Source organism: Myotis myotis, unplaced genomic scaffold (genome assembly GCF_014108235.1).
Source record: "Myotis myotis isolate mMyoMyo1 unplaced genomic scaffold, mMyoMyo1.p scaffold_m19_p_40, whole genome shotgun sequence".
NCBI classification, from domain to species: Eukaryota; Metazoa; Chordata; class Mammalia; order Chiroptera; family Vespertilionidae; genus Myotis; species Myotis myotis.
Genome location: NW_023416347.1, coordinates 1833372 through 1851179, shown reverse-complemented (window position 1 = coordinate 1851179; position 17808 = coordinate 1833372). Strand labels below are relative to the sequence as shown.

The following is a 17808-nucleotide window of genomic DNA, read 5'->3' as shown; positions in this document are numbered from 1 at the left end:
CTAACAGGAAGCCCAGAATTAATAGACAGAACAGAAGAGTGGGGCCCTAAATCAGCAGCCATTGGGCATTAAAACTCAAATGAAGTGAACATTTCACTTTTTTATTTTTGTATTTTTATTATTATTATTATTATTTTAAAATATATTTTATTGATTTTTTACAGAGAGGAAGGGAGAGAGATAGAGAGTTAGAAACATCGATGAGAGAGAAACATCGATCAGCTGCCTCCTGCACATCTCCCACTGGGGATATGCGTGCAACCCAGGTACATGCCCTTGATCAGAATCGAACCTGGGACCTTTCAGTCCGCAGGCCGACGCTCTATCCACTGAGCCAAACCGATCTCGGCTATTATTTTAAAATTTTTATTATTTTTTTATCTTATTTTTTGCACCTTTTTCTTCCTTGTTTTTTTTCCTCCCATTTTTCTTCTCCTTTACCCGTTTTAGTTTTTCTATGTCCTTTCTTTGTCCCGCTTTTTAAAAGTGGGTCTTCTTTATCTGCTTCATTAATGTGTTATTCTAATCTCTGTTTATTCATATATCTAATTTCCTCTTCCTGCTCCTACTTCATTTCCCCTTTTCTTTTTCTTCATTACACTTTTTTTCTTCCTTCTCTTGCTATTTCTTCCCCTAATCTTTTAAAACTTATTTCACTTCCTAAATTTAGGCCTATCTGCTCTGTCCTTTAATCTCCTTTTCAGAAAAATTTATTTCATTTAAAAATTTTTTCTGCTTGTCTTCTCATTTATTTTCTCTATCCTTTATTCTAAACAGTGTTTTTTACCCTATTTATCCAATTCCTTAACGTTTTATTCCTCTAATTATGCTTTGCATCTACAGATTCTGCCATCTCCATTTTTTTTTCTGGGTATTTCTTGATAAGCCCTTTGGTTTATTTGATTTTTTTGTTGTGTTTTCTTCTTTCTTTCTCTTCTCTTTCTTTCTCGCCTCTCTATAATTCTTGCCCTCTTTTCTCTTTGCTAATTCTCTTTCGTCTAGTGGTCACTTTTATTGGGATTATAGGTGTCTTGTGTACATTCATGTTCTGTTCCTTCTGTTTTGTTTCTTGTCCTGTTTTATCCTGTCTGAATGGCTCTGTGACTCCACAGCAGTTGGCACAATATGGTAGGGAGCAAGACACATAATCAGACACCCTGAGTGGAGACTCCATTTACAAAATGGACAATAACATTGAAGACCCAATTACATCAGAAGAACCTAAATATTTCAAGTAGGTTGCCTTCCTAGAATATCCAGCCCTGGAGACCTGAGAAAGTGCACCACTGGATCCTACAAAACATCTACTACATGAGACCAATTCAAAAAATCTGTGACATACCAGTTTGATCTAATACATAGAATCAATTACAAAGGAACAGCAAAAATGGGGATACAAAGCAACAGCCCCCAAATTAAAGAATAAAGGAAGCACCAGAAAAGGAGCTAAATTAAATGGAGTCAAGCAATTTGTCAGAGAATGAATTCACAGTGATGGTTATAAGGCTCCTCAAATGTCTGAATTAGAAATTAAATAACATTTGTAAGAATCCAGAGGAAATGAAGAATGACATAGATACAGTAGGAACAAAAAGTAGGTTTCAACGGTAAATTGGAAGAAGCTGAGGACCCAATCAGCAAGTCAGAAGGCAAGGTAGAAAGAAAAACAACAACATGCAAGCAGTGCAACAACTAGAAAAAAAATAAAAAAGAAGAGAGTCTAAGGCAACTCAGGGACAACACGAAATGAACCAATAACAACAACAACAACAACAACAAATCCACATGATAGGATTGCCAGAAGGAGAGGAAGCTGAGCAAGGAGTAGAAAACCGGTAAAATATCATGACAGAAAATTTCTCTAACGTTCAGTGGAAAACAAGTCACACAAACCCAAGAAGCACAGAGTGTCCCAAAGAAGATGAACTCAAAAAAGATTGCCACCAAGACAAATCATACTTAAATTGGCAAACATCAACAAAAAAGTAGGAATCTTATGGGCTGCCATGGAGAGACAGTTACTTATAAGGGATCTCCCATTAGACTATGAACTGATTTCTCTACAGAAACACATCAGGCCTGAAGGGAATGCAATAAAATGTACAAAGTGATGCAAAGCAAGAAACTGAATCCAAGAGTACTCTATACAGCCAGGCTATAATTAACACATTGTATGCTGGAAACGTATTTATACGTTTTACGTATTTATACGTTCTACCAGTGTAGTAGAGCACGGGACACATATTAATATGTTTTTTATAGACTAGCGGTAGAATGCGGGTAACATATAAATACGTAAACTAAAGTTATCATAATTTTACTGAACGTTGCCATTTGCACAAAAAATTAGCAAAAATGGCCCGCGCCACCTGTTAGTGCGCGATAAAAACTACCCACAAACAATGTGTTAAAAATTGCAGGTGAAATCAGATTCACAGACACACACAAGAAAAAAGGCTAATAGAGTTTATTACCACCAAGCCAGCAATGCAAGAAATGCTAAAGGCACTGCTGTAGAAAGAAGAAATAGAAAGGGAAGAAGGAACACAGGCATAAAGAATAAAAACTGCAACAAACAAATACCTGTCAATAATAATCTTAAACATACATGGATTAAATGCTCTAAACAAAAGACATTGGTTAGCTTAATGGATAAGGAAACATGACACATATATGCTGTCTACAAGTGACCTATCTCAGAACAAAGAACTCACACAGACTAAAAGTGAAGGGATAGAAAAATATATTTTTCAGGGAAATGGAAATGAAAGGAAAAAAACTGGGGTAGCAATATTTATATCTGACAAAATAGACCTCAAAGTGGAGGCCATAACAAGAGCTAAAGAAGGACATATTATGACCAAGTGGGATTCTAGGGATGCAAAGCTGGTACAATATTTGCAAATCAATAAATATATTACAGCTCAAATAGATTGCATAACAAAAAAACCTCATGATCATATCAATAGATGAAGAAAAGGCATTAGACAGAAATCCAACACCCAATTTTGATAAAAACTCTCAGCAAAGTGAGACTAGAGCAGCCGTGGGCAAACTACGGCCCACAGGCCGGATCCAGCCCGTTTGAAATGAATAAAACTAAAACAAAACAAACAAAAAAAAGACCGTACCCTTTTATGTAATGATGTTTACTTTGAATTTATATTAGTTCACACAAACACTCCATACATGCTCTTGTTCTGGCCCTCCGGTCCAGTTTAAGAACCCATTGTGGCCCTCGAGTCAAAAAGTTTGCCCACCCCTGGACTAGAGGGAACATACCTCAATATAATGAAGGCCATATATGACAAACAGCTGTCATCATACTCAGTGGGCAAAAAGTAAAACCATTTCCCCTACGGCTAGGAACAAGACAGAATATCCGCTTTCACCATTCTTGTTCAACATGGTTCTGGAAGTCCTGGCCATAGCAATCAGACATCCAAATTGGAAAGGAGGAAGTAAAACTCTCATTTGCAGAAGACATGATATTGTACATAAAAAACTCTTAAGACTCAATGAAAAATCTAGATTTAATAAGTAAACTCATAAATGTAGCAGGATACAAACTTAGCACCCAGAAATCCATGGCATTTTTATACACTCATAGTGAACTCTCAGAAAGAGAAACTAAAAAAAAAAAAAAAAAAAAAAAAAAAAATCTCATTTACCATTGCAACAACAACACAAAAATCAAGATACTTAAGAATAAACCCAACTAAAGAGGTAAAAGACCTATGCTCTGAAAACTAGAGGACATTGAAAATAGAGGTAGAGGGAGATATAAACAAGTGGAAAAATATACTGTATTCATGGATTTGTAGAATCAACATCATTAAAATGTCCCTATTACCCCAAGCAATCTACAGATTCAGTGCCATCCCTATTAAAATACCAAAGGTATATTTCACAGACCTAGAACAAAAACTCTAAAAATTTACATTGAACCAAAATAGACCCCAAATAGCTGCATAATTTTTTTTTAATATATTTTATTGATTTTTCACAGAGAGGAAAGGAGAGGGATAGAGAGCTAGAAACATCAATGAGAGAGGAACACCGATCAGCCGCCTCCTGCACACCTCCCACTGGGGATGTGCCCACAACCAAGGTACATGCCCTTGGCCGGAATCGAACCTGGGACCCTTCAGTCCGCAGGCTGACGCTCTATCCACCGAGCCAAACCAGTTAGGGCAAGCTGCATAATTCTTGAGAGAGAAGAACAAAGTTGAAGGAATCACAATATCAGTTATCAAGGTATACTACAAAGCCACTGTAATCAAAACAGCCTGGTAGTGGCACGGGAATACACATATAGTTCAATGGAACAAAATAGAGAACATAGAAATTGAACCAAGCCACTACACTCAATATTTGACAAGGGAGGCAAGAGCATACAATGGAGTTAAGATAGTCTCTTCAATAAACGTTGGGGAAATTGGACAGGTACATGTAAAAAAAGAAAGTACCATACACAATAATAAACTCAAAATGATTAAAAGACTTAAATGTAAAATGTGAAACCATAAAAGTCCTAGAAGAAATTATAGGTTCTAAAATCTCAGACGTCTCTGATAGCAATATATTTACCAATATATCTCTTAGGACAATAGAAACTCAGTGAAAATAAACAAATGGGAATACATGAAAATAAAACGCTTCTGCACAACAAAAGAAACCATCAGCACAACAAGAGAGCGCATTACATGGGAGAACATATTTGTCAACGATACATCTGATAAGGGGTTAATCTCCAAAATAAATAGGAAACTCATACAAGTTAACAAAAGGACCACAAACAACCCAATTAAAAAATGGGCATATGACCTAAATAGACACTTCTCCAAATGGATATACAGAAAGCCAAGAGATATATGAAAAAAAATGGTGAAAGTCACTAGTCATGAGTGAGATGCAAATCAAAATGACAGTGAGGTATCATCTCACACCTGTCAGAATGGCTACCATCAACAAGGGAAAGTTCTATATGTATCGCACATGCATGAGTCAATGTTTATTTTTAAATTGCCAGTGCAATCATATGTACCAGCTGATTGGACGGACAGTTAGTCAGTCACTTAGCCTTTCATATAGAGAGGAAATGACAAGTGTTGTCAAGGAAGTGGAGAAAATGGAACTCTGGTACACTACTGGTGGGAATGCAGACTGGTGTAGCCACTGTGGAAAACAGTATGGAGTTTCCTCAAAAAACAAAAAATGGAACTCCTGTTTGATCCAGTAATCCCACTTCTAGGAATATATCCCAAGAAATCAGAATCACAATCAGGAAGAATATATACAGCACAATTTACAATAGCTAAGATTTGGAAACAGCCCAATTGCCTATCAGCAGATGAGTGGGTTAAAAAACAGTGGTACATCTACACAATGGAATACTATGCTGCTGTAAAAAAGAAAGAACTCTTACCACTGGCAACAGCATGGATGGATCTGGAGAGCATTATGCTAACCAATGTAAGCCAGTCAGAGAAAGATAAGTATCACATGATCTCACTCATATGTGGACTCTAATGAACAACATAAACTGATGAACAAAAATAGACCCAGAGACATAGAAGCATCGAACAGACTATCAAACCTCAGAGGGAAGGCAGGGGTGTGGGTGGGGGAAAGAGATCAATCAATGAGCTCATAGGTGTATATTCATAACCCATGGACACAGACAACAGGGTGGTGAGGGCCTGGTTGGGGGATGGGGTGGCAGGAGCAGGCTGGAATAAGTTAATGGGGGGAAAGGAGGACCTATGCTATACTTTCAACAATAAAGATTTAAAAAATAATAAAGAGATTTGTATTAAGAATGTCATTTCAAAAATTAAGAACTCAACACAAAACTTTTAGGGCACTCTGGGTGTGGTGTGTGGTGTGGGGATGGGAAGGGGATCAGGGTCTGGGGGGGATGCCTTTGAACTTGAGGGGTTAGAGGGTGTTAATGTACTGGTTTTTTCTCCAAGGTAGTAAAGGTGATCTTCCTATTTAAGAAAAAGAAATTTCAACAGGTGATTTTACAATTAGTGACCCAGTGCACAGATTCATACACATTTAAGTAATATTAATTAGAAGAAAGATTCGTGTAGTAATAACATTACTGCAAAGAATTGCATGCCAAAATAGTATATATAGCCGAAACCAGTTTGGCTCAGTGGATAGAGCGTCGGCCTGCGGACTGAAGGGTCCCAGGTTCGATTCCGGTCAAGGGCATGTGCCTGGGTTGCGGGCACATCCCCAGTGGGGGATGTGCAGGAGGCAGCTGATTGATGTTTCTCTCTCATCGATGTTTCTGGCTCTCTATCTCTCTCCCTTCCTCTCTGCAAAAAATCAATAAAATATATTTTAAAAAAATAGTATATATAATATAGTATTATAACATTAAAACACACATGCAATATATAAAGTGAGAACTTTATATGTATTGTGCATGCACAAGTCAACGTTTATTTCTAAATTGCCAGTACACGTCATATGTACCTGCTGGTTGGTCCGTCGGTCGGACGGCTGTATGGTCAGTCACTTAGCCTTATATATATAGATAGTACCGCAAGTCTAGAGTTTAATATACAATGAATAGACATAATCAAACTACTAAAAAATCTTTTTAAAGTATTGTCCCTTGTCCAGCCAGCACTGCTCAGTGGTTGAGCGTCAACCTATGAACTGGGAGGTCACGGTTCAATTCCTGGATAGGGCACATGCCTGGGTTGCGAGCTTGAACCCCAGTGTGGGGTGTGAAGGAAGCAACCAATGCATGATTCTCTCATTTATGTTTCTATCTCTCCCTTCCTCTCTGAAATCAATAAATATATATATTTTATAAAAAGAATTGTCCTAAATAACATTTGGATCAAAAAGGAAATGGAAACGGCAATGATGTTTATTACTAAAACTAGAGTCTTGGTACACAATATCCGTGCATGAGTAGGGTTCCTCAGCCTGGCCAGCGATCAGGGCCTATCGAGGCTTTTCTTCCCCTGGCTGCTGGCAGCTGGCCCCAACCCCCACTGCTGCCACTGCTTGCCATCTGTGTGGCGCTACCCCATCTCCCCCACCACTGGTCCCCTCCCTCTGTGGGCAACAGGCATGGGGTGCAGTCGCTTTGCTGTCCTGGGCCTCCCTCTGTGGCGCAGTCGATCATGGCCCCCCCAGATCGATTGCCTCTCAGAGGGAGGCCCCACCCACCCACCGCATCACCACTAGCTGGGTGGCCTGGGCCTCCCTCTTTGGGGAACTGCAACTGATGGCCCAGCAGAGGGAGGCTCTGCTCACCCGCCACAATGCTGCTGGCCGGGTAGCCTGGGCCTCTCTCTTTGAGGTGATTGATCGCAGAGCCCCCCATCGATTGTCCCACAGAGGGTGGCCTGGGCCTCCCTCTGTGGGGCAATTGTGGTGCGATGGCAGGGCCCCCAAGCAATCACATCACACCCGCCTTGGCTGGCCTGGTGCCAGTGTTTGTCATAGTGTGATTGTCGGGAAGGTTGTCCAGATGGTTGTTCTGCTGTTTGGTCATTAGGTCAGTTTGCATATTATGCTTTTATTATTATAGATATTTACAATTATTACTGAAAAGCTTTATCATAAATCCTTCATTTTAGTTACATCTATTTATTATATCTTAACAACTTCAAGATTTTAAAGTGAATTATTACCTAAAACATTTTCTTGACCAATTTTGTAAGAGTGATAACTCAATGTGAAACTACTATTTTATATTTCTCTATAAGAACAGGAGTGCCCCCGCTTCTCTGCTAGAGGGTACTTCTACAGATCTGTTCTTCCCAGTGTTTTGGGGAAAAACAGAACATTGGGAACTAGTTATAGTTATGGGAAATATTAATTATGCTGTTAACCATGATTGCCCTTTCTGTTCCAAGAAAGGACATATCAACCTGGCTGGGAGTCATATGCCCCCAGGATCTGGAAGTCACCCTTGGAATGCTGTTCATTCTCATTCAAGAACTGCCCAATATCATGGAATCATTAACCTTGTTGCCCAACCTAGCCTGCATAGCTCATTTTCTTATGTAATTTTTTTTTTTTAATGGTAAGAAAGAAAAGGTCCAACAACATTTTATTTTTAGTTACTGGTTGTTTCTCAAAGGTCACACAAATCAGTGAGCTAATCATTAAAGAAAAAGTACACTATCTCATCCTTTTTTAGAGTTTGAAAGGACCTTTGAAACCATCTAGTTCAATTTCTTCATTTCTTCGTAATTGACATAATTGATTAGAGATTCTACAGTCTATAAGTACCTCTTTTTAGAAGAGTTCATCTTTCTATGAAATGCCTCTACTTTGTAAGAAAATCATGACCACTTATTTTTCATGTTATATGCTATGGTATGACAAGTACATTTTGAAAACTTCTTCACTTCTTTTTTTTTTTTCTTTTTTTCTTTTTTTTTTAAAATATATTCTATTGATTTTTTACAGAGAGGAAGGGAGAGAGAGATAGAGAGTTAGAAACATCGATGAGAGAGAAACATCGATCAGCTGCCTCTTCTAAATCCCAAACATGCGTTCTCCTGTAGGTACATGTGTGTACAGCACCTCTGGCTTGCATGATTTCCCTTAACCAGTCTTCCAGTTACAAAATACATGAATGAGTAAATCTTGGAAAAGGGATGACATCTTTTATATTGTCAATTCCCAAGATGCATTGTAGATAGCATTCAAATCCCATCCCAAAACCTCCATGTGGCGCAGATCCAAATCGACGGCGGTCCAGATACCATTGATAGGCTTCTGTCAGTCCTGATCTGGCCAGCCGCTGCTCTAAGAAATGGTATCGCTCCTCTCGGAGGCTTCCTCCAAAGAGCTCTCCAACTCCAGGAACCAGAAGGTCAACAGCAGCAACTGTGTGCAGAGGCCCATCTTCATTGTCCCTCATATAGAAAGGCTTCAGTGCTAATGGATAATTAATGACAAAGACTGGTATGTTGCCACAGTGCTTCACCAGGTACTTTTCATGTTCAGTATGTAGATCAACACCCCACTCTGGGGTGAAGGTTAAGTTCTGGGACGCCTGCTTTAAGATCTCCACGGCTTCCGTGTAAGAAATGGTTAAAAAGTTGTTTTTTAGCATATGTTCTAATCTGTCCTTTTGGCCCGGAGCAATGAACCTGTGGCAGAGCGCAACATCCTCGGGACAGCTGGCAAGAACCATCGCTGTTGCGGACTTGAAGAGCCCCTCCATGACCTGCATGAGATCTTGAAGACTCTCAACAAAAGAAATCTCGGCTTCTACCATATAAAACTCTGCCAGGTGTCTCCGGCTCTGAGAATTCTCAGCTCGAAATGTTGGACCAAAGGTAAACACTTGAGTAAAAGCTCCTGACATCACTTCTAGGTGAAGTTGTCCCGAGACAGTTAAGAAAGCAGGAACATCAAAGAAATTCTCTTCAGGTACCTTTGCTTTGCTTGAAGGTTCAACTTGAAAGAGTTCTCCAGCCCCCTCACAGTCATTGGATGTGATTATTGGAGTATGAATATGCACAAAGCCACTGTCCTTAAAGAAAGAATGAATAGCAGCTGTGGCCTCACTGCGAACCCTCAGTATAGAACACAGGGCATTAGTTCTACATCGAAGATGAGGAAATTGTCTCAGATACTCTAGAGGAGGTCTGTCTTTATATTTTAAAGGGAAATCCTTGGGAACACAATTTCCAACAACTTCAATTTTTTCTGCCTTCAGTTCCACATTTTGCCTTTTGGATGGACTTTTTACCAGCTGCCCTTGAACTTCCACAGAACACCCAAAATCTAGTTCTCTACTATCTAAGTTTGAATCTGCTACAACCTGAAGGCTTTCCAAAGATGACCCATCATTTACATGCAGGAACAAGACTTCCTTCTGGGATGGGACTGAACGAACCCATCCGTCACTACGCCAACGCTAGCGTCATCACGCTACGAGGAGGCTGGGAGAGAGCATGCGTACTCGCGACTCCAGCTTAAAGAAGAGCTCTTATGTAATTTTTGTCCCTATATTCATAAACCAGGGAAGAGCAAACTAAAGTCCCTAAAAGATAGAAAGCCAACATTACATTACAGACACACAGACAGAAATCTCACTAGCTAAAGAGTTTCTGGTGGCTAACATTCTGAGAGGGAGAGCAGGAAGAGTCCCCAAGATAAAAAATTCTTGGCAGCAGGGAGAAACCAAGATGGCGGCATAGGTTAATGCCGGAGATTGCTGCCTCGAACAACCACTTCAGAGATATAACTAAAGGACAGAACAGACATCATCCAGAACCACAGGAAGGCTGGCTGAGTGGAAATTCTACAACTAGGAGGAAAGAGAATATCATACCCAGACTCAGAGGAGGCGCAGTGCTGAAGTGAAATACTCAGGTGCGGAGTGCGCGCGCGGAGCGGGCTGGCGGCGGAGGGCGCGGTTGTTGTTTTCAATCGGGAGGGAGTTTCAGACTCTGAGCTCCAGATCCGGGCGAGTCTCTAGGGACCCAGACTCAAACGGGAGAAGTGGGACTGTCTGGCTTCGGTCAGAACTCAAAGGCAGCTTTCTCTCCGAGGTTTGCAGCGGTTGCTGGAACTCTGAGAGGCAGAGCCCCTAGGGACGGAACTGAGAGCAGCCATAACTGCTCGCTCCGGCCCTCCCCGGGGACCCGCCCCGCCCAAGCCCTGCGCAGCGCCATTTGCCGGATAGCCTCAGGCAAAGGCTAGATTAGCACTGCCCTAGAGTTCCAGCACAGAAGCTCTCCCACTGCAGACACAGCTGACTCTCATAGCCAGTTAGCCTGGAGGTCAAATCAACCCTGGTATTACCGACAACAATCAAGGCTTAACTACAAGACTGCGCACAAAGACCACTAGGGGGTGCACCAAGAAAAGATAAAAAAAATGCGGAGACAAAGAAACAGGACGCAAATGTCAGAAATGGAAGATATAGAGCTCAAAACCACACTTTTAAGGTCTCTCAAGAACTGTCTAGAAGCTGCCGATAAACTTAGTAAGGCCCTTGAAAAGACTGGTGAGACCGCCGATAAATGTAGTGAGATCCTCAAGAAATCTAATGAGACCCTCGATGTTATGATAAAGAACCAACTAGAAATTAAGCATACACTGACTGAAATAAAGAATATTATACAGACACCCAACAGCAGACCAGAGGAGCGCAAGAATCAAGTCAAAGATTCAAAACACAAAGAAGCAAAAAACACCCAACTGGAAAAGCAAAATGAAAAAAGAACCCGAAAATACGAAGATAGTGTAAGGAGCCTCTGGGACAGCTTCAAGCGTACCAACATCAGAATTATAGGGGTGCCAGAAGATGAGAGAGACCAAGATATCGAAAACCTATTTGAAGAAATAATGACAGAAAACTTCCCCCACCTGGTGAAAGAAATAGACTTACAGGTCCAAGAAGCGCAGAGAACCCCAAACAAAAGGAATCCAAAGAGGACCACACCAAGACACATCATAATTAAAATGCCAAGAGCAAAAGACAAAGAGAGAATCTTAAAAGCAGCAAGAGAAAGAAACCCAGTTACCTACAAGGGAATACCCATATGACTGTCAGCTGATTTCTCAACAGAAACTTTGCAGGCCAGAAGGGAGTGGCAAGAAATATTCAAAGTGATGCCGAAACCGGTTTGGCTCAGTGGATAGAGCGTTGGCCTGTGGACTGAAGGGTCCCAGGTTCGATTCCGGTCAAGGGCATGTACCTGGGTTGCGGGCATATCCCCAGTGGGAGATGTGCAGGAGGCAGCTGATTGATGTTTCTCTCTCATCGATGTTTCTAACTCTCTATCTCTCTCCCTTCCTCTCTGTAAAAAATCAATAAAATATATTTAAAAAAAAAAAAGAAATATTCAAAGTGATGAATGCCAAGAACCTACAACCAAGATTACTTTATCCAGCAAAGCTATCATTCAGAACGGAAAGTCAGATAAAGAGCTTCACAGATAAGGAAAAGCTAAAGGAGTTCATCACCACCAAACCAGGATTATATGAATTATGATAAAGAACCAACTAGAAATTAAGCATACACTGACTGAAATAAAGAAATAATTCTGATGTTGGTACGCTTGAAGCTTTCCCAGAGGCTCCTTACACTATCTTCGTATTTTCGGGTTCTTTTTTCATTTTGCTTTTCCAGTTGGGTGTTTTTTGCTTCTTTGTGTTTTGCTGAAAGGTATCCTTTAAGAAGAGGAAGAAGAAGAAAAAGGTAAAGATACAAATTATGAACAACAAATATGCATCTATCAACAAGTGAATCTAAGAATCAAGTGAATAAATAATCTGGTGATCATAACAGAATCAGGGACATAGAAAGGGAATGGACTGACTATTCCTGGGGGGGAAAGGGGTGTGGGAGATGCGGGAAGAGACTGGACAAATATCGTGCACCTATGGATGAGGACAGTGGGTGGGCAGTGAGGGCGGAGGGTGGGGCGGGAACTGGGAGGAGGGGAGTTATGGGGGGGGAAAAGAGGAACAAATGTAATAATCTGAACAATAAAGATTTAATTAAAAAAAAAAAATTCTTGGCAGCTGCTGGGACTTTCCTGCAGTCTCTGTCATGTATTCAGCCTCACCACACATAACTGGGTTTCCCCAAAGCAGGACTTGCCCCATCTTTAAACAAATTAAACAAACAACAAAGAGACACAAAACATCAACAAACACTCTTATACAGGTGCACACAATAACTAAAAGTTTATACCACAGAATCACCTGCATTAAGAACCACTAAAGCAGAACAATGTCTTCTGTCCCTGGTTCAGGAACTGCCAGCACTGTCTTCTGTCCCCTCCCTAGAATCTCAGCATTCTCTCCAATGCTCTATTTTGGGGGAATGTATTCCCTAGGCCTAGAATTTCTGTTTCCCATCCTCCACAGGCCCTTTGTGACTATGTACTCAGGAGGTTTCTTGTACTCCCCGAGATCTGTTTCGTCCCTCTCTGGCAGCTTCCCTTGCAGGAGAACAGAACCACAGATCAGAATTCCACACTCGCTTTATGTCCAAGACACATACCAATCATGCATATCCGAGCTCCGAGAATACCCAATCACTAAAGTAGTACTCAGTCCAATTTCCCACCTTGGTTTATGTATGAGGTTACCTGATTGCCACGGGTCTTGCTTGAGGCCTTCATGCGTTGCTGGCGGACTCTCAATCCCGAGCTCATAGTCAGCCCAGGGGTAATGGCTGTCCCTTCTCACCGATGCCGCCACAACTCCTCGGGAGAGGGATCCAATTTCCCCCTTTAACAACAAACAGTATTCAGTACATGCCCCCAAATTGTAAGAAATAAGGCGAGCCCCAAAATTCAGGGGTCCTGGTAGAACACAAAGCACACTGGGAGCCAACTTCTAAATAAAAGAGTGCGCATGCACATGGTCTGGAAGCACGTGCACACTGCGCAGGCGGTCTACTTGGCTTTTTAATTCTTATGCACGTGACCTGTCCCTCTTGATTGGAGCTCAGGCACATAGTCTTTTGCCATTAGTTAATTCAAAGTGAGGGATTGGCCTTTGCCATTTCAAGATGGGGCCTCCAGGGGAGCTGCAAGTCACGTGGCCAACATGGTGGCTGCCAAGTTACACAGTCCCAAATGGCAGCTGTCTAAACTGTCCTTTGACAGAAAAGATGACTTGTTTATTCTCACAGCTGATTATATAGACACAAAGGAGAAGATAGTTATGTGCAGCTGGGAGCTGCAAGTGTAACATGGGGAAGGGAGGGTAGGGTCTGCAGTCTGGCCTTCAGAGTCCAATAACAAAGTGGCTACTCTTCTATGATGTTACAAACAGCTCAGGCCGTGCCTGGGACTGGAGAATGGTCAACGTTCCTGAGAAAAACTCCCGGAAGGGGTCAGGGTCCGGGCACAGCAACCAAGTCAAAGCGTGTCCTGTCCTAGGTCTGTTCTCAAAATGTATTCCTTTTCTGAGTCATGGACCCATCAAGGCATCTTATCTTTTTACAGCCTTGTTTCATCCTCTGGCTTCCCAGGGTCTGCAAGAAAACTTCTTGTCTGTAGTTAGTGATGTGAATAATTATTAGACAACTGTGGCTCTATTTTCATTACATGTTCTTCCCCACTCTCAAAATCAATTAAAAAAAATGATCTTTTTACCATGCTTTGCTAATTATTTAGAAATATGAATAACTCATGGACGTCACCCTAGAATACTTAGAAAATAGCCTGTTGTTTCTTGAAGTAGTTTGCAATTCCTTTGGAGAGATCCTTCACTCCTGGAAACAAATCAACCAAAACCAGCACCCAAAATATTTGCTGTGGTTCCATGTTTATTGCCTGGGGTCCTTCCACTTTGACTGCCACATTCTCCCCATCCCCAGGGACCTGCCCAGTGCTGGGCCCAGTAAATGCACTAATGTATGAGGTTTGGCCACCAAGGCCTGGTGACAAGGGAGACACAGACGAGAGTGTCATAGAAGGTTGAAGGGTTGTTTTTTGTTGTAGTTTTTCTTATTTGGTAATCAAAGTGCTACTTGTTATGAATGCACAAGCAGCCATCAGATAACTTCACCCAGAATACAAAGCAGTTCTGGAAGAGGGCTCTGCCTGGTGTGAAATACCTCTCTTTTTTAATCCTCATCCGAGGATATTTTTCCATTGATTTTTAGAGAGAGTGGAAGAGAGATAGAAAGAAACATGGATGTGAGAGAGACACATTGACTGGTTGCCTCCTGCACAGGGCCCGGGCCTGGGCGGAGCCTGCAACCGAGGTATGTTCCCTTGACCGGAATCGAACCCAGGACCCTTTAGTCAGCAGGCTGACATTCTATCCACTGAGCCAAACCAGCTAGGGCCATGGTGCCTTCTCACCTCTGTCATTTGCTTCCTTGGATCAGGGTTCTGATGGTAAATTCTGCCTCCCTCTTGGCAAAAATACCTCACTTTGTATAAAAATGCAGAATTGTTTCATGTGGCTAGGATACAGGGAATCTGCTTCATTCACATGATTAAAACATCCTTGTTCATGTCAAAGTAAAGTGCCTCTTATTGTGTGGAAGCTGTATGAATTGTAAATTAGGGTTATATCTTTGCGGAGGAGGGGGAATAAGCTTTGTTGACGCAGTAATCCACCCTTAAAAAAGAATGAATCCAGTCCTGACCGGTTTAGCTCATTGTATCGAGCCTTGGCCTGTGGACTGAAGGGTCCTGGGTTCGATTCCGGTCAAGGGCACATGCCTGGGTTATGGGCTTGATCCCCAATAGGGGGCCTGCAGGAGGCACCCAATCCATAATTCTTCCATCATTGATGTTTCTATCTCTCTCTCCCTTCCTCTCTCTGAAATCAACAAAAACATTTTTTTTTTTTAATTGCTTGGAATCCTTGAAGGTGTCAGAGAGCAAACAAAGCTGTTATCAGAACCTGAGAAGGTTGGGGAGAAGGGAGACACTACTCCATAGGCCTTTTTTACTTGTACATTTACATGGAAACACTCCCACAGACCTCTCTAAGCCTGGACTTAACTCTGATCAGGATTCATTCGTTTTTTTAAATTCTCACCTAAGGCTATTTTCCCATTGATTTTTAGAGAGGGGGAAAGACAGAGAGAACATCGATGTGAGAGAGACACATAGATTGGTAGCCTCCTGCACGAGCCCCTACCAGGGCCTGGGCCGGGGAGGAGCCTGCAACGGAGATACGTGGCCCTTGATCAGAATTGAACCCAGGACCCTTCAGTATGCCAACGTTCTACCCACTGAGCCAAACCAGCTAGGGCCGGGGTGCCTTCTCACCCCCGTCATTTGCTTCCTTGGATCAGGGTTCTGATGGCAAATTCTGCCTCCCCTGTGGGAAAGTGCCTGTCTCATCGCCATGTTAGGGCCTCTGCCTCCACCTCTGCAGCTCAGGGAGCCACCTAGAAACTGTCAGGTGGAGGCTTTGACCTTTGACCTTTGTGTCTGCTTAGTGGCGCAGGTGGCAGACTGTCAGGTGTTTGTGTCACTTGAGTTGAAATGTTGGATTTTTTTTTAAATGAGTTTAGGGTCATATGTTGATTTCTAAATATTGCCTTTGCTGCATTCCCCATAGGTTATGATGTATCGTATTCCTATTGTTAAATTTTTTAAAAATAATTTCTGTTCTGGCCAGGTAGCTCAGTTGGTTAGTGTCATCCAATGTACCAAGGTTTCTGGTTCGATTCCCTGTCAGAACCCAAATCAACTAATGAAAGCATAAATAAGTGGAACAACAAATCAATGTTTCTCTCGTTCTCTCCCTTCCACTTTCTCCCTCAAATCAATAAAATTAAAAAAGAATTTCTAATAATTTATATTAGGGCATTCGTTTTTCTTTAATCCTCACCCAAGGATATTTTTTCCATTGATTTTAGAGAGTGGAAGTGAAGAAGGAAGGGAGGGAGGGAAAGAGGGAGAGAGAGAGAGAAACATTGATTGCCTCCCATATACTCCCCAATCAGGGCAGGGGATCGAACCTGAACCTACAACCTAGGTGATACGAGATTTTTGGACTGGAATAAACAGTGTTCCACTGGCAGGATGGCTCCCCCAGATTCTTTATCCATCAGAGTCAAAGACTGAACCCATGGATGGAAGATGGTATAGCAAAGGTGGAAATTTATTGAAGAACAAGTACAGACTCCTACATGGGGAAGGGAAAGATTCTTACAGCGCAGACTCCTACGTGGCGAGGGGGAAAGAGTCCCACTGAGTTCCTGTTTCCACAGTTTATTTATAAAGGCTTCAAGTCCCTGTGTCCTGATATCCCCTCTGATTGGTCAGTATTCCCTTTTGAATTGGTTACTATAGTAACTCCTGAGCTCAAAGGTCAAATCTCACATGGGACATGTGAGGCCCCCCTTATTGTCATATTCCCTCTGGGTTTTCTTCCTCCTTTATTTTTATTTTTTTTTAAATTGATCATTTTTTGTATTTTATCTTATAGTGGGATTTCTCTGTTAAACATAATATCACAAATATGACTATCCTATATAATAAAAGCCCTGCGACTGTTACCGTGTAATGACCAGAACAACCAATGACCAGACCACCAGCCAGTAGCTATGATGAGCACTGACCCAGACCTTGCTGTCGACATCCTGACAGTCCCCAATCCTGTTCACCTGCACCCCGGACCTTGACAGCAGGGAGGCGGGAGCCCCATTCCTCCCAGAATTGGCCTTGGTCAGCTTGCTGTTCGCATCCTGACAGTCCCAAATCCTGTTCACCTGCACCCTAAACCCTGACAGTTGGAAGCAGGAGCCCCATTCCTCACAGAATTGGCCTTGGTCAGCAGATCAGAGGATTCTGCTTATAGTGAATGGTTAGTAAAACTTGGAGATGGCAAACTTGATAGCAGTTTTCATTTAGGAATGGATATTATTGAAATCCACTGTGAAATGATTTGTAATGGATCTATTATGGAAGCTACCTTTGGAAATAGTATATCTATAGATAATATTAAAAATATATATAAACGTAAAATTCTTTATCCTAAAACTGAGCATGTTCATAAATTAAAAGAAGAAATTTTGGATATACTCTATGGAGATTTTCACACTTATTTTAGTGATTATTTCATTGATTCAACAGATGATGCTGAAAAGGAAAATTTTCCTATCAAATTTCTCAATAGTATTACACCTTCAGGAATGCCATGTCATAAATTAAAATTGAAAGTAGGTGCAATCATCATGCTACTGAGAAATCTTAATAGTAAATGGGGTCTTTGTGCTGGGGTCCAACCCCAGCAGGTCCAGGGGTCCCCAAAGGTGTGGATGGAGACGGCGAAGAAGGAATGACACAGAGACAACGTTCAGTTGATCAGCAGCCTAGC

The 17808-nt window shown here is 41.6% G+C and overlaps 2 protein-coding genes across 5 annotated transcripts in view; one reads left to right on the top strand and one right to left on the bottom strand.

Moving 5' to 3' along the window:
• The window catches only part of LOC118654961 (zinc finger protein 501-like), a 95994-nt gene that overhangs the window by 62202 nt on the left and 15984 nt on the right, over nucleotides 1–17808 (top strand). The gene's annotated exons all lie outside the window — the stretch shown is intronic.
• On the bottom strand, nucleotides 8466–9499 carry LOC118654967 (probable asparagine--tRNA ligase, mitochondrial). Its single transcript, XM_036306270.1, has one exon. It carries the CDS (start codon nucleotides 9353–9355, stop codon nucleotides 8603–8605), a length of 753 nt encoding a protein of 250 aa, XP_036162163.1. The 5' UTR covers nucleotides 9356–9499; the 3' UTR covers nucleotides 8466–8602.

What these genes read in the sequence shown, in the direction of transcription:
- LOC118654967 (XM_036306270.1), bottom strand. Translation starts at nt 9,355, where the DNA reads ATGTCAGGAGCTTTTACTCAAGTGTTTACCTTTGGTCCAACATTTCGA.